The sequence below is a fragment of the Neolamprologus multifasciatus genome, chromosome 12 (assembly GCF_963576455.1).
Source record: "Neolamprologus multifasciatus chromosome 12, fNeoMul1.2, whole genome shotgun sequence".
NCBI classification, from domain to species: domain Eukaryota; kingdom Metazoa; phylum Chordata; class Actinopteri; order Cichliformes; family Cichlidae; genus Neolamprologus; species Neolamprologus multifasciatus.
This window is the reverse complement of record NC_140450.1, coordinates 15702249-15724480: the sequence shown is the minus strand read 5'-3', so window position 1 is coordinate 15724480 and position 22232 is coordinate 15702249. Positions and strand designations below refer to the sequence as shown.

General features: G+C 41.2%; 1 protein-coding gene across 4 annotated transcripts in view; it reads left to right on the top strand.

The window, feature by feature from the left end:
• Positions 1-20529, top strand: part of ccser1 (coiled-coil serine-rich protein 1) — a 126947-nt gene extending 106418 nt beyond the window's left edge. For all 4 annotated transcript variants that reach the window (XM_085181251.1, XM_085181249.1, XM_085181252.1 and 1 more), the window contains exon 11: positions 15734-20529. In XM_085181251.1, the coding sequence (XP_085037377.1) occupies positions 15734-16552 (819 nt within the window). In that variant the 3' untranslated portion in view covers positions 16553-20529. The remainder of the gene's footprint in view (positions 1-15733) is intronic.
• The last annotated feature ends 1703 nt before the right edge of the window (positions 20530-22232 follow it).

Sequence of the window (22232 nt, the reverse complement as noted above, 5' to 3'; positions counted from 1 at the left end):
GAACAGTGTGAACGGCAGCACCGTGCCTCACCTCAATTGTTTGTTTTAATGATAATTAATTTGTTCTTTAGGAGATTTGATGATGAAAGTTGCTTTAACTGTGTCTCTTTTTAGACTATTTTGCAGACACATAGGCAGTGCTGATGTACACTTGTATGAATCCATAGTGTCTTCTTTATCCATCCATCCATCCATCCATCCATCCATCCATCCATCTGTCTTCTTAAAGCTGGAGCCTTTCCCAGGTGTCACTTGGCTAGAGGCATGTTACACTCTGGACAGGTCACCAGTCCATCACAGGGCTAAGGGTCAGTTTTTCTTTGTCTGTTTGGATAGTGGGAGCAAACCGGCGTACCAGGAGAGAAAACCCAGGACCTCTCAAATCAAAGAATTTTCAAACATTTATATAAAGTAGAATGTCAGGTGAAAGCTTTTCTCTTGGAGAAACGATAAAAAATGTTACCTTGGCAAGTTTTAGATACCTCACTTTATACATTTTGCATAATACTGTCAAAAAAACTTTTATTTTTTTGTTACAGTCTCTTCTTCCACTTTTCTCCTGTTCCCTACCCACACATCCCTGCATTGGTAGGGAAAATAAATGAAAATTGCTAATGGTAATTAGCATTTTCTACAATAGCAACTTGGCTCTAGCACTGTGAGACAGTTACATCGACTTTACTCAGAGAATGAACTGTAAAAACCAGGCCAACATTAGGCCAATGTTATCTCCGAGCAATTATATCTAAACATATGGTCATACATTCATTTGTTATGTTTCTTTCTCAGAGCATCGCACCCCCATGTAGCACACTGAAAGCCATTAATGACTCCTGCTTACTCATAGTTGTCTCCTGTGAGCATATTTAATCATGCATAAGTGGCAGGACGATAGAGATTAAACATGATAACACATAGGTTGAGACATGTAAAGGGTCTAGATATTGCTTACCCAAAGAATCAGAATGAGATTTGAACTATGAGCTAGTGTCTATGCCCATCTTATTGCAATTACCCAGAAAACTTGGTTGAAACCCAGACGCCCTCTCCTTGGATGCCAAAAACCCGACTGTTAATGGATGGATGTCGATGGTTAGACAGTCTCCTACAAAGTGAGAAATATAGATCATACTTTTGCAAAGTAGGAATTACGAGCATTTGTCTTTGTTTAAAAAAAGAAAAGATAGATAATATTTCAGCTTTAATCTTGGAACTATTTTTCAGCAATGACTAGATGTCAAGTAAAGACCGCCAGGCGATGGTTTTTCAACGTCAAAACATTTGCTGGATGTGAACCAAGGACGCGTCTGCTGTTTGATGTATTCCCTCTTTCTCTTGATGTTAGACAATTGTGCAATTTTGTTTCCAAACAGCGTGTATGTTTGTGGCACCAAAACTTTAAATTTGCTGTTTTATGTTGTACAACAATCTGTCGTCAGATGATACATGACCGTTCTGCACAAGAGTGTGTGCGCGCATATGTTTGTGTTTCTCACTGACACATGTCGCTGTGAAGTCAAATGACTAGAAGGTGCAGGGGTTTGTTGAACACAGGCAGGGCAATGAGATCACACACGCAACTACAGCATACAGTAGAGAGAGCATATTAAATCAAGTGCACATTCAGTGTCGCGCTGGCTCAAACACACATCAAGATGTTTCACATGCTTACACACATGCCAGAAAAAATAAAAGCGCACTCACTCCGAGTACAGGGTGGTCTAACCGGGCCTCCGGTGATTCAGGACAGATTCGGGACACTTCGGGTTCATTAGTCAGACCAAAGTAGGACAGATACCTTTAGAACTTAACTCTCCTCTGTTCTTCTCTCTTTTCTTCTTCCTCCCTCCTACTCATTCTCTCCTCCTCTCTTTTACACTCTTCTGTTTTGTCTCTTTCTTCCTTTGACCTCCCACTTTTTTCTTCTCTTTCTCCCCTCATGTGTATGATCTTTTCCCCTTCTTTTTTTCAAAGTTTCCTTTTCATCTGCTGGAAACATAGGGCCATCTGTAGCAGCTCCAGCCCTCTCTTTGTTCTCTCCAGCTCCATCCCCCTCTGATAACTCTCTCACTTCACTCTTTTTCCTTCTCAGGCTGTGAGATACACTAGTGGACGCATATACAAGCCCTGAGTTTGATCTGAGACAATTTGCTGCAACATTAATGAAAGCATAAACTCACATGAATATTGATGAGCTATTCTTTTGCAATCTGCACATTCCGGATGGCCTGAAGGCAAAATTGTAAGACACATCCACGCGTACACCCTCACACACACACATGCACAAAGCCACAAAGATGGAATATTTCACTGACAAATGTTTCAAATTAATATTTAGTGACATGGAATGTAAAATTGTCAGGGTTTTTCATGTCTTCCAACTCTAAGTAAGGCCATTCTGTGTACTTTAACACACATACACTCTTTTTAGTTGTAACCACACACACATACGATAGCTACAGTTTGTGTTATATTCGCACATAGCTGTTGTCTTTTTTTGTCCTTTAATGTCCCCTCCTTGTGTTTCCTGTTCTTTGTGTTGATTTTATTTGTCTGAAAGATCCATTCATCTGAAGAATCGTATTCAGTGAAAAGTTAGGTGTTAGTGTCAGCTGTAGTGTTTTTGACCGCTTTTTTGGGGGGCCTTTTTCAGCTTCAGTGAACAGAGGACAGATGGTGGCAGACATGCGGCAAAGGGCCGCGGGTTGGACTCGAACCTGGGCTGGCTGCTTTCTGTACGGCATGTAGTCGTTTGTAGTGTTTGCTATACCAAAATCATTGACATTGCCTTGGGTCCCCACCTTCAAAGTAAAGTTTGCTCATTTTGAAACATGTTGGTCGCAGAGGTAAGGTATAACTTTTACTTGGAAATGGATGGTGATCTGCTAGCAACCAAAGCAATCAGAAGGAGATCTTTAGTGCAGCCCTGTCTTTGTCATTTAGTTCACTTTGAGACTGCCATAAATTACTTGTTGACACAAGTAGTTGCTGACAGATCTGTGTGACTGAAACCAAATGTAGATTTAAAGATTTATATCTGCTATTATCCCTAAACCTAATAATGTTTTCCCCTGAATGTGCAGTGGTTTTTCTTTGACAGTGCAGCTAATTTAATACTGAATCAATGTTGAGTTTCAGTTTATGATTTCCATCTGGAATTAGTTCAAAACTGTGACTAAATGTTATCTAAAAGACTGGTGTTAGATAGAAGGTGGCATCCAGTCCGTGTGTTATCTGAAGTTAATTTGCAGTTTAGTGTTTAAATGTACGCTAATGAACATGTCAAGAGGTTATAAACTTCATGGCCCGTCTGCATTCATAAAAACATAACTAATAACAGGCTAAAGCTCTAGAAGTAGAGATAGCCAAGACAAAGATCAGGATGTGGTCTGCCCTGCAAGCAAGACTGGAGCATAGCTGCAAGCTAGCTTAATGCAGGTGTTGCTCTCTTTTGTGTTTCCATATTATACCAGAAAGATTGTTGTAAACATTGGTCCAAGAACCCTACACAACTTGTATTTGTATCAGCTTTACCCAGAAGTAATAAAAAGAACTGCTGCATTATTAGCCCCCCCACCACCACCACCACCACCACCACCACCACAATACTCAATTAATGTGTGATTTATTTGTTTATTTTATTTATTTATTTTGTTTTACGGCACAAAGACACTCCAATTTGTGTCTTGTGACTCGTTTCTTTTTTGTAATTCTCTCTCCTCCGTTTTATTCTAGGTACGCTCACACGGCTGCTTGTTTTCTTTTTTAATTATTCACACACACATGATTTCACTTGCTTAAAATTAGATGAAAAAGATCAATACCACTTTCATGTCTGTTTGCTCACATAAGCGGCCCACCTGCTTCCCAGCACCTTTAAATCTCACTAATTAACTCATTTTATCATGTTAGTTTAATCTGAACAAAAAGCAAAGAGCAAAAGTGGCACGGCGGGGTTTTAAACGGGACTTTTTCTGATGATGCAGTGATGTTTTCACCATTAGGTTGCCAAGGCAGCAGCACATTTTCCCTAAATGCAGAGCTGTTACCTGAATATTGACCATTTTAATCTGGGCTTTATTATGTTTGTGTTCATATGTATACAGACAACCGTAAGTGATGGAAGTTTCATTACATAGTTAATTTGGTGCTTGTCAAAGAAATAAGTAGAAAGAAGGGTGCTCCATCAAACAACTGTGGCTGTGTGAATGTTTCCTTTCTGTGTGTGTGTGTGTTTTTCTATTTGATGGCAGTTGCAAATGTGGGAAATTGTCTTTCTGTGCTGCAGGCTGTTTTAGCCTTCACATATCAAACTTTTAAAGCCTTTTTAAAACTCCAGGGCAGTCTCATCAAAAATCAAATATGGGTCTAATTTGTTTTCATAAAAGATTACAGAATTCAAACTCTAGTTGTAGAGCGAGAAAGTGAAAGTGTTTACACACAGCCTGTAGTTAATAACTTCATAAACCGAGAGGCAGTCCACCTCAGTTAAAATGTAATTTTAGCCCTGTCCTCATAACTTCAGGGGAATCTAACGACCTTTCAGAAATACTGTTGTTCAAACTTGCTCGATTGTGTGTTTGTGTATGTCAGTCGGTGTCTCTGTGCATGCCTCCGGTTCTCTTTCCTCAGCGCTTTTTGAGAATACAATGAGGATAATTAATCACAGAATGAATCTCTGTCCTTTCATTCCTTTGTTCTTTTTCTTACACCAGTAATGTTGTATTCACGCACAGCCATTCCCTTTCAAGTCCTCTATTGTCCTCTGCTTGTGCCGTCCCTCTGCCTCTTTCCTCATTCTGTGTTCTCTTTGCTGCTCTTTTTCCTTATGTTTAATAAGTAAGGAGAGACGTACAGTGTTGGATTTGAGGCCCTCAGGTACTCAGAGAGATATGACAAGACCCTTTTCTGATCCACGAACCGGCAAACATACTTAGCCTCCACAGCGCAGACTCACGATTGCACAAATCTAATGCAGAACTTTCACGATTAATACATGAACACCAGGAGTCACTGAAGGCCACATGTGTTTTTCTTCTCTCAGTCGTCTCCCCTCACTTTTTCTTTGTATCCACTGAGATATTTGATATGCGATAATAAATTGATTAACCATCCAGCTGTCAGCTTCCTTCAGTTTTGCACATATTTCTAAAATACAGCTCTGTTTCCATTTTCTTTACAAATAAGGTTATTTCTGAGCCAAATGTCATTTTTTGAGGCAGCAAATAAACGGTGCAATTTTTAAAATGTATTTATTTATTTTTTGTGCTCGGTCTTTTTACATTTGTATAAATAGAGTGCATTTTGTGTTTTCTGAATACTTCAAATTCAGCTCTTGTTTTCCTCAAATATAGAGTTGGTGTACTGTGGCTCCCTGTAGATAATCTTCCCAGTGAGGCTGGTTGGTCTAACTGCTATGGAATGGGTAGTGATTTAAATAGTGCCTTTTAATGTATCTGCTGATAACAAGGCTAAAAATGGGACACGGTGCAGAAACAATGACAACACCAATGTAGAATGTAGGCTAATGATCTCTGTGGCTTTTATAGGAGAAAAGATTCAATTATTCAGAACAAAAATAGTTCATTAAAACATAATTAGAACAAAATAACTTTTGCAAACTCATTTTCTGTGCCCAACCTCATTTGGAAAATGTGTCTCATTTGGAAAAATTATGTCTTTCTGGATTCTTTCCAGGAGCTCTGGAATTGCAATTCTGCTCCGCTTATCCTGCTAAGAGTTTCTTTGCAGACGCAAATTTCTACCACAAATCTCTCCTCAAAAATCGGTAGCATTAATTATTTACTTTCCTGTCGGTGTGGCCACATTCCCACATCTGCCAGTGAAACAATATTTGGTTCTCTGCCAGCGTGTGGCTGCTCTAGCTCGTCAGGCACAGTACGCCAGTCTGTGGCATCTGTCCTTAACAATCCAAAAAAGCACGGGTGTTAACTGCACAATTATAAAGCTTTTATTATCCTTTGAAGCTCCGCGTGCTAATAATCTGCCTCCTTATTCTGCATTTTTTGGCAAATGTGATGAGTAGCTAAGTAACCTTTGCAAATATGTGATGGCAGAACGCTCGATCGCCCTCCTTTTTTCTTCTCTCTCATCGAGTGGAGTGTGGGAGCAACAAGGCAGTCAGTTATTTTCAACGTGATGACACAGGTGGCAGATGCAATGTTATCATCAGGCCTCCCAGACATTTAATGGAAAATCTACCTGTTTCTTCTTCCTCTTTGGAATTCTCTTCATCCATCATTTTTCCCCCTCACCTTCACCTTTCCGATTTCCTGTATTCTTTCAGCCCACCTGGGTTGTCACACAGAGCAAGATGAGAAACTGGGAAAGGAACTCAGCAGCAGCAGCAACTGACAGAAGGGTGGGAGGGTGTGTGTGTGTGTGTTTGTGTGAGTGTGGCTTGGTGCACACCTCTGCCATCATCTTCATACTCCATTACTGCCCACAATTGTGTTGCAGGCCACTCTGCGGCCTCACACAATATTTATAAAGGTGCACATCTCTGTAAAGATGTCCAGACTCACACACTTTCAGCACCACCGCTAAGTTCTCCCACATGATGTATCGCTCTGACAGTCCTCAGCACACTGTCATTATTACAGTCTTCATTATTTTCCTTACTGTCACTCTTTGATCTATTCTGCTAAGCTGTCAAGCCACCATTCTTTATTGCAGACTTTAGAACTCATATTTTTGTTTGTCTACATTCATCACATGCACAATGAGTCATTGATAAATGACTCCTGGAAAAATTAAAACCAACCACTTTGCCAGGTCCCCCATGCATAAATTACATTATTGGAGTAAAAGAAGAGAGGCGCTTTGCTTTTATGCTAAATCGAAGCATTGCCAGCGTTGCCAAATAGGTTGATAGTATATGTAATTGAAGCAGCACTAACGCTCTTTTGATCCAGTGACTGTTGAGTGAAACTGGGAGAGGATGGATGCTCTGTACATGCTGCAGGACATGACATATAAGTGAGCATTTAGGCAGATAGGTGTTTATGTCTGTGTGATTTGGCCGGAGGAGAAAATATTCTAGCCTGATGACATTAAAATTTGAGAATTTAAATCTGCCGTCCTGAAGATGCTTCTTGTGCGGATGAAGGGGTGTGAAATAGCCAAGTTTAAACGTTTACAGAGCTTACTGAGCAGTGCAATAAAATGTGTAGTGATTAATCGCCATGCACGCAGGCTCTTTAAGGGTTACAGTACAAGCCTTGGGCATATAGGAAGACAGTACAGCTTTCACACCCCCGCAGCCTCGAGGGTGAGACTGATAGAAGAATGATAAGCCTACAGTGCTAGCCTGATTAAGGTGGAATAATCCCAGGTCTTCTGCCAGGTCTCAGCGAGGGGAAAAAAGGATGTCAGGCCAACAGAAGGGACACTGCCAAGAGTCCAGCTTTAGGTATGGCCAGGAATCCTCATTTTGAGGAAAGCCCCTGGTAATGCAATGCTGTCAACTTAGTTTGACAACCGGATAGAAGTTCAGTGAAATGCAGTTTGGGAATAGTGGGTTAGCACTGACAGCGAAGTACACAGTCAGTAAGTATTGTGCACTTACAGAGTGAGCAGTAGTGACAGCTTACAGGAACGTATTAGGCACAGAGTAATGGTGCATAGATCACAGTCTCTGCAATAATTAGACAGCATCAGTAGGGACCATGTTGACACCCGGAGGGGGCAGCCAAGTGCAGCAATCAATCCAACTGGAGAGCATAAGGAGAGATACTTTCATATACAGGAGAGAAACTAAAAATCAGTCGGTTGCGGATTATTTTTTATTTTATTTTTTTGCTTGCAACCAAAAAGGTAACAAAATAATCCTCCCTGAGCCACAATTAATAGCAGCAGCACATGACGAGCATGCATTCCCCAGCAATTATTTCAAATATAATTGTGCTCTTGTTTAGACTAAAACCACTACTTCCCACCACATGATATATGTTGAGGTGTTGGTGTACACAAGCTAGCCTTTATAACTTTTACTGAAGCATTTCATTGGGAAATAAAGCCTTTTATTTGTGTGGATACCAATGGGAACTAGAAATTGGCATTCACACATAATTCCTTTCGAGGAGTGAATGTTCTGCTCCACCACGTTGCTTTCTTGCCTCATATCGATGCCACTGTTCTAACATTGTCTCTGCATTTCCTAATTATCTCTATTGTCTTCTGTAACTTTGGGTCAGTGCTGGCACCTTTTATTCTCACTTTGTCCCCTAGAGTACCTCTCATCCATCTGACCCATCTACACTTTGGCCTCTTCTCTGTTCCTTTGTTGTTTCACCACCTGTTTTAGCACTGTGTCATCCCCTTTTTTCTATGACCCATCTTTTCTCCCTATTTTAGCTCCTTATTCTATCTTTGTCTTTTACCTTTTCCTCGCACATTTTTGTGCCTCTACATCTCCTTTTTCCCTCTACATCTCCTCCTCCACTCTACCCTTTCAGTCCACTTCACTGTTTCATTTTCATTTCTTCACCCCCACTTTTCTCCCTCACTTGTTTCCTCCCCTCATCTTTACTTGTTCACTCCCTTTGCTTTTACATCCCACTCCTCTTACTTGTGGTTCTGGGCAGTGTTCACCAAGCATATTGGCACATGCTGGCGGTCGATGGGTTTTGCCATGATTACACACACACACGCAAGACACATGCCTATGTGCCTGCACGCACAGACCTGTTGGAGATGGTGGTTGATGAGCAATGCCAGACTCTCAGCATCCGTGCCTATCAGAGCTGCTCAAGAAACCTCATTAGGCCTCCTGTCCGCAGCATGGTACTGGCTTCGGTACTCGCCAACCCGCTTCTTTTTTCTTTTTTTGCCCTGGGAGGAATTTGAAGACCTAGCGCTATGCACTTTTCAACACCCACAATCATAAGTAGTGACATAGAATCACTGATCAGATGCTTGTTCAGCAACTCCAGTATTTGACCGTGATCACATCGGAGGTCTTTAAACTGATGTGAATGTTGATGGTCCCATTCCCTGCAGTGATCCCGATCACTTAATCAGTGAGACGAGCCTTACTGTTGCCAGGCAACACATGTGAGTGAGTGATATGAGTGATATGTTTTATTGATTAGCATTCAAATATCTCAGTGAAGACAGAACAAAGATTTACCACAACACATAATGTCAGTCAGTCAACTATTACAAGCAGCGGCATTTCCTAACAACACCATAAACAAACAAATCTAAAAATCCATCCAATTGGTTCATTCATGAAAAGTTTCTCTCTCTGTAGCATTTCTATCAATGTTTCTAGTTGCTTTAAACGGTTTACGGCTACTCCAAAAGACATCAGAGAACACTGTAAACTAATTTGCATTATGATTGCACAGAGTTTGCTGCAATTGTCCTGCTCTCTCCAGCTGATTAACATTAATTTTTTAGATCAGATAAGCAAACTTTCTTTGTGTGCATTAACACTATAATAATGACAAGCAAGCCAGTGGATAGACAATCTTGACTATTACAGAGGCATCAAGCTAGTAGTTGTGTACTTGTAATGGTTTATGGGGCATTCAGATATGGTTACAAGTTGCAACTTTTCCCTGAAGCCAAGTTTGTTTTCTTTCCCAAATTTGCAAATAGGCAACTGATGACTAAGCTTTAGACACTGTAATATATTCAGGCCTTCAGCCACACTGATATGCAGTGAAGCTGCCCTGCCTAAGATATTGTAAATCTAAATATTTATCAAGTTACCGACAGACAACCCTCTTTGATATGGGCTGCAGTGTGTCGGGATGCTGTTACTCAATATAACATCAGCCTAAAGTCGATAATTTTACAAAAGCACTGTGACGGCATTGAAGATTGGTGGCACTGTGAGCCGATTAGCTGTGCAGTGCATCACATTAGTGGTCTGCCTCTCAGTATGCGCCTCTGTTGGGAAGGTCCAGGATGTGACATTCAGCCAACTGGTTGGCAGTGTGCTGCAGTGTGGGTTGGAGTGACAGCTCAACTTTAGTCCCCTCTTATTCTCCATCTTTCTTCATCATCTCAGCCCCATACCCACCCCAACTGTCACCACCTAGAAGGGGGAGAAAACTTTTCCTACCTCCAATCTCTCTCTGTCGCTGTGGTCTCCAGACTGCTGTAGCAAACCATCAGTCCTCCGGCTGTCAGGTCCTATTCAGCCTGGCTGCCACTGGCACTCTTAACCAGCAAGTTACATAACAAAAGAAAGAGAGAAAAGAAGGGACAAAAGAAAGGACAGAGGGGATAATAAGGTGAGAAATAAGAGAAGAAGGGAGGTTAAGAGGGGGGACAAAAGGTAAGCGACAAGTAAAGAATAACAATTTGTGGAAAGAGAGCATATTTGGCGGCTATTATCATGCATCGTGGGATGGTCCACAAACTCAGTGTATTTTGCCAGCAGTCCAGAGCAAGCTGTCAGAGAGGTAACCTCCAAAATGCAAATAATCGCACAGTTGAAAGCATTAGCATTCACTGAATGAGAAATTAAAGTGAAACGTGGGACTGAGCAGGCACTGGCAAAGAGTCAAATGCTGGGTAAACCTATTAAATGTTCAACTGTTAAAACGTATAGCTTAATTAAAAGACTCCAACAACAGAAAAATTCCATTCCTGTTTTATAATTCGTCTGAACTAATTTCAACGAAAGCGATATACCTATAAAATCTTATTTACTCGTTTTGCCATGTCCACTGCTGTTCTTACTGCTATGATTATGTGGATTTACTGCCCATCTTTTGAATAAAAGTTCAAGAGAGGTGAGCTGCAGAGCGAGAGAGCAGTTCGAAATTGGGAAAGTTGTATAGAGAAATGGTGCGGAGAGACGAGGATCAGAGGGGAGACAAAGAAAGAAGACTAATCTGAGTGAGGGAAAGCAAGGCTTGCCGCTACAAGCTGTGCAAGAGATTCGCTTCCTTAGGGGGTGTGTATTGATGAAAACCAGCATCTTCAAAGTAAAGGTAGGTTATGGCCTTGAGACACCAGCCCAGGCTTAGTTTCACCCCTCGTTTGATTGTTGATTATTTATCTAGCAAAGTGCCCACGGAGATTCTTCTTGCACACACCTTGTCTGTGAATATTCAATATTTCTATCAGGGCATAGGAAATGCTAGTTAGAGCTTTGTGGGATTTCACGAGTGCTGACATCATGTTTCTCAGCTTGTCTGACCTGCTTCTATTACTACTCCACTTTCAAACATGGTTGTAAACCTGTGGGTAGTACTGTTAGTGCATGAGGACTGGTTTGTTGTAAGCCTCGGTGCACTTTATTTTGCTTTTTTAAATCCCATAATAAGGATCCATTTTACTGTTTTATGCATGTTTCCAACTCTACTTTTCCATCACGCTGGACATAAATATTCAAGCAAATATATATGAGAATGTCTAGCATGCAGCACAGGAAAGGTTGGATGGTTTCGGCTACTGCATCACAATTGGAGAATGTATTTGGTTATAGTCTAAATAGGATTTAGAGTACCATCTATGTGGGTGTACTGCACTGTTATTGTATCTGTATCAAACACCCCAGCGTTTCACACATCCAAAGAACCACAGGATTACTTTGTTCAAAGTATGTGGGTGTCACAGAATGTACAGAAATCACAGTGACAAAGTTTTGCCTCTCTTATCTCTTATCTCAAGCTGCAAAGTTTTGGGGTCCAATGCACTTCATCCCCCTGGACCTTCATTAGAGTTAGACGTGTGGGTGTCGGGATACTGGGCCGTGGTGCGTGATTGATGGCAATTACATGGGAGTATTTTCCTCACATTGGGCCTGTGTTACACCTGAATTTAGCTTTTACGTTGCTGCACTGCAAGGCAAGCAAAAGTCATAAAATAAATCTCCCGCGCTGGCTCTTCTCCCAATATAAAAATTACCAAGACAGGAGATAGCAAACATTGTATAGGGTTGTTTTAGGGTTTTAAGGAAGTCTTTTATGCAAACTTGGCCCTTACAACATTGCTCCATTCTTCACTGCCCAATAAAAACCGAGCCCGCAGGAGAGGGCCCCCTTTAAATCACTCTGATTTACCAATGACTAGTGTACGTGTACGTGTGGGTGTATGTATGTGTATTTTTAGGACAGTGTGTGAAAGAGAGACTCTCCAGAGTGTTTGCGCGCACACAGGCTGTTCTGTCAGTGGCAAAGAGGCAGCCTGCTTGCCGCAGAGCGTGTACTTGAGAAAGGACACCTGAGTTTGTAAATCTCTCCTGTTCACTTTCTCTGTGCACTTTCCTGTCCGCTCTACTTTTGGTCTCATTTTTCTTTATCTCTGTTTTCAATCACCTTCTCATTTCTTCCCTCTCCTTCCTTTTGTTTACTTTTTTGCTTGACCTTTCCCCCCCCCATGCATGTCCCTCCTGTACACTCACATACACCCAACCTTTACCAGTTTGCTTTTATTTGAGTCATTGTCATTGATTATCTCTAAAGTGTCTGTCCTTCTAATTTGGATAAGAAAAGTCTCTTTGATAGAGAGCATATGTCTCTACAACTAACTCTTATACTGTGCCTGGTAATTATTTCCTTTAAAGTTGCCTGCCAATTTGTATCTTACTGTTCTCGCTTTACCTTCTGTTGTTTTCTCAAATGACTGAGGGTGGAATAACACTACAGATTTTTTTTTTATAAGATTGGCGATTTAGCCCTAATTAAGTCGTCCCACATAAACCTGCAACACCACAGTAGAGATTCAACGCTGTTGCAATTCCCTCATGTTTTTCACAGCGCCCCGTGTAGAAAATTTGGCTGGAATGAAAATTCTCACTCTTAATTAGATCAAGGAATTCACAAGGAGTCTTGTACTATTTATCCACCCATTCAAGCCCATTAGAAAGCTGCGATCCACTCCCAAAGCTCTTTAAGTAAGTTGCATAGACAATGACAGCGTCTGACATTTTGGCTGAGCGTTGTTGTTGGTTTTTTTTCACCATTGGACATGAAAGCATATAGACGGAACCGTTAAAATGGAGATTGCTTGGCTTCAGTTCCAATTTTTGATTTCTGAACCCAGTGAGTCTGTCAGCTACTGCTTTTATGTTTCTGTATACCGTAGGTGGAGCATTACAAGCATTAGAGACAGGCCGCCTGGACAGATTAAGAGTGTAACAGTCTTTTTGTAGTCAACATTTTTGCTTAAGCTGTGACTCTTTCCCCAGAATTTAATTGAAAGTTGTTAAAAAAAAAAAAATCAACTGAAACTGACAAAATCTATTGTTTGTTATTGGTTTGTACTGCTTTCATTTAATATAGTGATTTAATTCAATTCAGTTTGATTTATATAGCCCCAACTCACAACACTTGCCTCAAGATGCTTTGTATTCTAAGGTAAAGTGCCGTAAGATAATTGAGACAAAACCCCAAGGACCCACTATAAGCAATCATTTGGCAACAGTGGGAAGGTAAAACTCCCTTTTAAGAGGAAGAAACCTCCAGCAGAACCAAGCTCAGGAGAGTAGTCAGTACGAAAAACAAACTGTGATTGAAATGTGTGATTTAAGGATTTTCACATTTTTACATGCTGTTTGTTTTCAAGCATCCCATCTATTCTGAAAGCAGTGGCTGTGTCACATTTGTTATGTATATGCCAGTAAAAAAAATGGGCATTATTAAAACCAAAAGGAAAAAAAATCACTTTACATTATCTTCAAGTTCCAGTGTTGAAAATCAGTAGCAAGAACAAAAACGTTCAAAGAGAGGTCGACTTCAGTTTTGTTCAGTTTTCCCCCCTCAGGAATTTGTTTTCTTATCATATTTAACCCACATCATACTCTACACCCTCTCAGACTAAATTAGTGCCAAGCACAGTCACAACTAAATCCTGATAGAATACTAAAGAAGCTAGATATAGCACCTTAGTAAGTAAGATATTAAAAATCTGGTGATGTTCAGTAGCTGGAGGCTTTCACATGCCATTTCACCAGCTGAAATTTCCAGCAACATATTGTAATCAGGGCTATTTATTTATTTTTTGCTGTTATAAAAGGGCTACTTCATTAATTATTAAATGTATGTACCATGTGCTAAAAGGTTTGGATTTTTTAAACTAATGACCCAACATGCGCTTTTAGTAAAGCCAGTGCCTTAATTTGTATTTGAGTTGACAGCACTACAATAATATGTTATTTTAGTGAAAATCACACACTTTTGCTTTATTGGATGTAAATTGACACCAATGGCACACTGTGAACACACAGTGATCAAATGTGTAGGGAGTAAATTTGATTAAAATTGCTGCTCTGCTGGATCATCGATGCATGTCAGTGCTGGAAAATAGGACAGTGGGACTGACCTGAAAGGCTTTGTGTTGACACTGCTGGTGAGTGGCCTTTGGCATGTGTTACCTTTTGCCCCAGCGTGTGTAAGAATCATAATAGTACATTTAGATTACGATCATCTCTTAAATATGATTAAGGATTTACATTTTAATGTGGCTGGAGTTTGCTAAGACACAGCTATAAACCTACACAGACTCCTCATTTCACAGTTTTTACTCATTCTTTCGTTCTATACTTAATAACCAACAGCGGCCTAATAGGCACAATTTGTAACACGGACCTCCATCTTCTCACTTTCTTAGAAATTACTCCACTTTCTTTCCCCCTAATTTTTTAAAATTTCATTTCAGGCCGTATTAGCTCATGAATAAAAACTGTTTCATTGAATTAGCGTTCCCATTGTTATACCGCATTTATTCGGTTAGCTATGTTCTGGCTAATTGCATTTCTACCTTTCACCCCAAATTCCTGTCGACAACCTCGGCGCAGTAATTACATTTCTTTTAGTGTTAATTTGCGTGTATGGTTGCGTGGAAATATGAGGAAAGCACGTGCACGTCATGTTGCGCAGGCATACGTGCGCACGTACACACGCTCATGCATATACATGCCATACACAGGAAAAAAACACACACACCACACACAACCATCGTGTTGGCAAATGTCAACTCGGCTTACTTTCCCCTGAGGTTCAGTGTCGGATGAGATTGCGTTTCTATAGTGAACATTGCGCACTTAGTATCAGTGTTATTTTAGTAATGTGTGTGTGAGAGAGAGAGTTTGAGAGAGAAAGAAGGGGGCAGTGATGAGATATGTTGCATAAGGGGCTGCAGTGGAGTGTGAAAGAAAACAGGTGGCTTCTGTTTCTGCCATCTAACTTTATGTGCCATCTTCCCCATTGAGCTTGTGTGTGTGTGTGTGTGTGTGTGTGTGTGTGTGTGTGTGTGTGTGTGTACGTGTGTGTACGTGTGATAGAAAGACAATGGCACCACATTGCTTCGTGAGTGGGGATGTGCACATACCTCGAGTGGATATCTCCATGCGTCCACACGTTACCGCGTCCTGTTTGTGTGCTAATGTGTGCGTGTCTCTCAGTGGTATTTGTGAGTCTGTTCTTCACTTTTTTTAGTGAGCAGGGTTCCGGTTCGTTTAGAAACAATTAGATGAAGCTGCAGGAACCCAAAGACATCATTCGCCAAATGTCACCCAATTAACAATCTATACTGAGCACACAGCAGCACTCTCCTTGTCTCGTGTTCCCTGACTCACTATTTGTCTCTGTCTGTCTGTGTTTTTACTCGCTGCTTCTCCTTTGCACTCGAGACATGCTCAGTAAATAATTTTTGGAAAATGGCAGATTCACATCACACGTTCCCTGACAGAGTAAATTATAAAGTCTGTTTAACTTCTGCGCTTTCCCTTTTTTTTCTGCTTCTCTCTCAGATCAATCATCCAGGCCGGTGGTCAGGACTCGGCAACAGCAACAGCACCAGTCTGGCCCCAAGGGACCGAAGGGTGGTGCGGGGTGCACTCGTAGGGGACCTCTCTAACCAGCACTTCCCACAACACTATCCACCTCTGCATAGCCGGCCTTCTGCTTCTGAGCGGCACACTGCCAGGGAGGAGCGCCATCACCAGGGGGTCTTGGTACAGTCGGTGGCCCGTAACCCTGTTCTAAACCTGGCTCCAGGCTCCTCTAACCTGTCCTCTGCCACTTCTGCAGCGTCGGCCCAAAGCTCGTCTACCACACCGGCCCAGCTCCAAGTTTCACACCTGGGCCTCAGTCAGAATCAATGCCCAGTGTCCAATTCGGTGGCCGGTACTCATTCTCCAGTTACATCACTGTCCTCCAAGCTACTGGAGGGGGTATCCTCTTCTTCTTCAGAGTCCTTAACTCCAGGAGGAGGAGGAGGAGCAAGTCTGCCAGGTGGAGGGAGGCGAGGAGCAGGAGGAGGAGGAGATCACCATCCCCCCAGCCAGATCCCTCGTGCAGTCGGGGCCAGTGCTTCTTCAAGTCTCCACAGTCTTGTGAGCAGAGGGAGCCCCTCTGCTAGCATCTCTTCATCTGAGCAAGTCTCCCCTCCGCCTCCTACTCCTTCCTCCACCTCCTCTTCTTCCTCCTCATCCTCCACGTTTACCGGCCGTTTGGGACAACCACCTCGAGGCCCGCTGTCTCTGCATAGCTACAGTCGCAAAAATGTCTTCCTCCAACATTCCCTACATACTGCCGAACTGCAAGCTCTGACACAGAGAGACAGTTGAGAGCACACAGTCACACTATTCCACCTATAAGCAGCCATATCATCAACCTAAGTGACAACATAGTGACTTAAAAGCAAAACTGCTGCTCCTTCAGTACGAGTTGTCCATGTTTCACTGCCTCAGTATCGCCCTGAATCACGAACCGTGCGCGCTTACAATCACATTTGTCTCTCTTTGCAATCCAGACGAGCCCTTTGCTGACATTTTGTTCATAAATTTGCTCTGATAAACAAACACTTAGCTACAAGTGCACACACACACGCACACACACACACACACACACACATACACGCACACATCTAGCTCTGAGTATGAAAAAGGCACTCACCCGTCTGTCAGACCTCCCACGTTGTGTCATGCTGACAGTTTAGATGTGCTTACGCCCACAGACACACAAAGTGCACACAAACTCACAACCTCAAATCCATGCACACATACGCAAATCTTGTCATGCACACATTAAAATACACACTCCTCACACAGAGACATCATCTGTGATATCTCCGCTTCACTATCTGCACACATAACAGGGTGGTGAACGCGAACAGAAATGAGATGTGTGCATTGTTGAGATTGTATTTTTTTATCCATTTATCTAACCTTTTTTTTAAATAGTGAAAACCATCTGCTGCTTAAGGAACTATGGGACTTGCCATGAATTGCGCTTCTAAGTATATATATATATATATATATATATATATATATATTCTCACATTGCCAAATCCTGCATCAGATCAAATCCTCATTGCGTGACGTCCACTTAAGGTCCAGATTAAGGAACATGTTTAGACGAACAGATACGACCCTTTTACTGCATGCTTTCTAAGATTTATGAAACGATACAGGTGAGCATTTTGTACTGCAACAAAACCGGGATTGGGGCGACTTTTTAAAGTCTTTTCATAACAATTTCTTGGTGTGGAGATTGATGTCGGTGTTTAAAGAAGGGAATCATAACCAATAAGAGCCCGTTTGTATAGAAAGAAACGTCCCTCCTTCTGCTCACATAAATAATTAGATTTACTCTGTGCTTCAATCTGGACCACTGTTGTTTTTGTGCAAATACCATGCTGCAATATTACTTGCATTATATACAAGAATCAACATGTACCTACAATGTTAGATTAGTAGAGTGCAAAAGCTGAAATGAAGGGTTTCATTTAAAAACGAGATGCCTGCGACATGAACAATATGACACCTATATAAAGTTCGCAAAATCCCAGCGAGGTCTTCGAGCAGAGCACGGTTTTTCAATTTGGCACAAGCGGTTTGATGCATTTCCTCAAATAATAAGGGGGGAAAAAAGGTGTCCGTTTTTGGAATGAAACCCTTCAAGTCTTCTTTAGGGCTGGGTATTAAACTTACTGGTGCTTTCTCAGTTTTTTGGGATTCAGGAAGAAAAACTACATCACTGATGAATTTTTTAGAGAAGCAGATAATGAAACAAATGTGGTGTTGAAGTGTATATACTTGATCAAGTGATGAAAGGAAAGAAACAAAAATCAGTTTTACAAACTCTCCCATTTGTCAGAAGCATGAGCACCGGGTTTTTCCTCTGATACCCAGCCCTCATATGTTAGCCTTGTTAGATCTTCCTGATCTCAGTTCTGTTGCTTACACTTTAAAGAACTGACCTAATGAGATGGCATTTTTGGTATAACGGCAGTTTAGCTGTTGTGAACAATGCGACACACACATTTTGTTTTGAAATTGATATTAACTGAAACCTCCTTGACCTGCTGAGTCATACATTATTTACAGTTTGGGCACACGACATTAACTTTTAATAAGTGATGAAACTTTTTACAACTGCACTGCATAACGACCTGTTCCGTCTGCCGCTGGTGCATATATTTGCTCTGCCGGCAAGACTTATCAAACAGCCCTGCCACTCCCGACAGGTTTGGAGTACACAAATATTCTAATGTTAGCCGGGCGGTGGAAGCCTGCACATCTGCCGAGTGCAGACGGGTAGTTCACCGCTCCCAGCGCCTACAGATTTCAGAGAAGTTCTTGACCTTGTCTGTTCCTGTCCCAGCACCAGGCTGTAGGGTAGCTGTATAAATCATATGTGTGTTGTAATGTACACCTCATGAGTCAAGGGGCTGGTAGAGGTGAAGAAAAGCCTAAAGGATGGCAGCTGTGCTTCCAGCTATGGAAGCTACAACTCTCCTTCCTGTCTGTTTTTTTCTTCTCCTTTTTTTCCCAACCTTCTACATATTTTCTTATTTTGTCATGTATGCAATCTGCTTATTCTCCTCTGTCCCTCTCGTGAAGCATGTGATCTGTAGCTGCTTTTATTTCTCTGTTCCTTTCATCCTTGCCCCTCTGTCGCACCCCTGGTCTCTCCACTCTAGCTCGCTCCTCTAGCCCAGCTTGTATTGTCATACAGCGTGTCTGTTACCGACTCTGTTGCAGTGGCATTCAGTCCTTAGCTTTGGGACCCGCGGCGCTGCCGATTTTCATTCCAGTTTTCTAGTTGGGAAGTAATTTTACACATGGTAAATGCAATTAACTACCTGGTAGGATAGACAGGCGGCAGTAATGTGGGTCCTGAGGACTCGGGACTGAAAAACCGCAGGTGTAATGCGATCTAAACATTCCCTGCTCGGTTTGTTTACAGGTGGAGGGGAACAATGTTTTGTCGCTGGCTGACCTCTTAAGAAATTCTATTTACATCCCTCATCTATGCATGCATCATAATTTAGCTGAGGGCATGTGAAACGTCTTAGGAGAGTGTTTAACCCCGTTTCCACTGCCCACTCAGGTGTTATTTTTTTCCACACACAGCTGCGCTCATTTCCACTGTGTTTGAATTTAAAACTTGCCACAGAGGTACGCTGCTGTGTAATGTCATATGTCAATGCCTGAAAACACAAGACAGCAGTTGAAATGTGGCGTGGGCCTGTCTTATGTGAAGACATTTTTCCTTTTCAGATTAAAAGAATAAACTGTTAGGAAACCAGAATCAGCAAAAGTGGTACCTCTAAATATCTTTTTCCTTTCACCTAGCTGCATGTTGCGGATTTAAGACACTACAGACATATGAGTAATTTATTGTTTTGTTTTGGGTATTTTTGCCTTATTTATTTGTTTATCACCATAGGAGCAGTTTAATAAGAAGTGTCTTGGCACTAATAAATAAAGATATCAGTGAAGATAATAACCACAACGGACATTACAGTAATAATAAAACTGTCCTTGTTAGAATTTTATTGAATTAAAGAGTTTTTATGCTGTCCTAGCTCTTCAATGTGCTTATTGTATTTAAATCATGTTTTGTTTTTTTTCTTTTTGAATGAATCATTGTACATAAATTAGTGATTTGTCACAAACAGTTTGTGTTCTCATATGATCACTATTGATAACAGGGGTCAAATGTGTTGTTTGCTGTCACACAGAAGATTAAAATACAACAAAAACTGGGGTTTTTTTGTTTGTTTTTTTGGTTTTTACATTAACGAGAGGTAATTAGAGGTTACTATTGGTTACATGCCAGAAAGCAAATGTGACAGTTTTAATAAGTGTGGAGGCCATTCTACTTTCTCTCTCCCTGCTTCAGCCTTTTGCTCCAGAACGTGAACGATGATAATCTGTTAAAACTGCTTTTTCCTCTTCAGGTCCACATGTATGTCTTAAGTGTACAAAACTCTCGGGTAGACACGTGCTGTGAACCCCTGACCAGTTAGTCCACCAATTTATTAAAAATAATCCACCCACACGGATGTGGAAGAAGAAAAAGAAACTCTTCAGAGTTTGCTTGATCCTTCTTTAAAGTTTAGGAATTTTATCTCTCTGACAAGGACTTCTTTTAAAGGACTAACTGGCAGTCGGTATGCTTTGCTGTATATGTTTACCCAAAGTATTTTTCTTCCCCCCCACCCTCACATTTCTTTCTTCACATGAGAACTATTTTTTGTCCACTGTGTCCTTATTGTTAATATTTAATATAATTAAAATTGCCGAGTAAAGAAAAATGGTGGAATCTGTTACTGTTTTATGTTTTCATTTCATTTTCTATTATCAGCGGTGCAAAGTCAGTTGTATCTGAAGAAAGGCTGGGATGCACTTGAGCTGTGAGAATGAGTGATGGATTCTGCTTCCATTAAAAAGTGCATCTCAATAAAGCAATAAATCTCAGGGACCTAGGTTCCCTCTCTCAGACTGGGTAGACTGTGCTGCACAAATCTCTAAAGAAAAGAATGAATAAAATCAAAGACTGAAAGTAGAACATACAACAAAGCAATGAATAAAGAATCTTAGGGGCCATCGCTCGCCAAGATTGACTGAGGAAAAACTTTCCCAGCAACAACATTTGAGTGGACTTTTAAAGAGTTGTGCACGGCAGTGGGTGCAGACTGAAGTAATTCTACCTCATTTGACATCAGCCTCCAACCTATCTGAGTAAGTTTTCATTTGACAGTGACCGTAAAGTATGGAAGTGTTTAGAAAATCAATTACATTAGCACAAGTTTTTGTGTGTGTATGTGTGTGTGTGTGTGTGTGTGTGGGGGGGGGGGGGGGGTAGGCTTTTACTGTTTACCCCTTAGGGAGGACCTGTGCACGCTCCTCATTTCTGGACTCACTCAATTAGTGTTGGTAATGTTATGACTGGTTGAGGAGTATACATACACACACACACACACATAAGACAGCAGCTCTGATACTAACTTGCTGTAATTGATAGGACAGGAGGTCAGCACATCAGTAAACAGGCTACTGATTAACAGAGCTTTGAAGTCCAAAGAGCTCACATAATTGACAGGATGTGTATCTGTGCGGCTGCTGCTGCTGCTGAATCCTCCGGAGGCTGTGCAATAAGCCTTTCTGGTGTTTGATATTCAGTTCAAAAAAATTTAGATGAATGATCTTACCAAAAAGCTGAAAATGAATCATCAGCTAATATTGACAACTGATAACCCCTTAAATATGTTTTGCTTGTTTTCTTAGCCATGTGCCAAAGCACACAAATCTAAGACACTTGTATTCTGATCAATTATCCTTTGTGTGTGTGTGTGTGTGTGTTCCTGACAGCAAGAATGTTCATTCCTGTTGGCGGGCAGTCTTTCTGTGTGGACTTCTCTCCTAGACTGCGTGGGTTTCTTTTAGGTACTCCACTTTCCTCCCACGTATGCATTTCTGTGTGCAGAAATGGGCTGTAGGTATGCATGTGGGCATGAATGGCTGTCTGTCTCTCTGTGTTGGCTCTCTGATGGACTGGTGATCTGTCCAGGCTGCAAACTGTCTGACGTAACACTAGTTGGATTAAGCTATTAGGAAAATATGGATTATAGTTGCATCAGACTTATTAACATGATTAACATAAGATGTAAAAGTTAAACTATGGTTCCTGACATTCTTGTTGACTTCGCTCGAATTTTTCTGCAGTATTTGCACAAAAACATTAACATTATACAAAAACGTATAATATGATAGATGGCTTATAAAGAGTAGTCTAATGTAACTGAACCTTAACCTCTGATAAATGTGTCTTTTTAAAACATTTAAATGACTTCCATTCCATCCATCCATTTTCTTCTATTTATCCAGTTCAGGGTCACAGGGTGGTTCGAGCCTATCCCAATCTATCACAGGGCAAAGGTTGTTCATGAATTCGTTTATTCATTCACTCACTCCATCTTCGCAACTCCACATACATGAAAGTCTCTACACTGAAAAA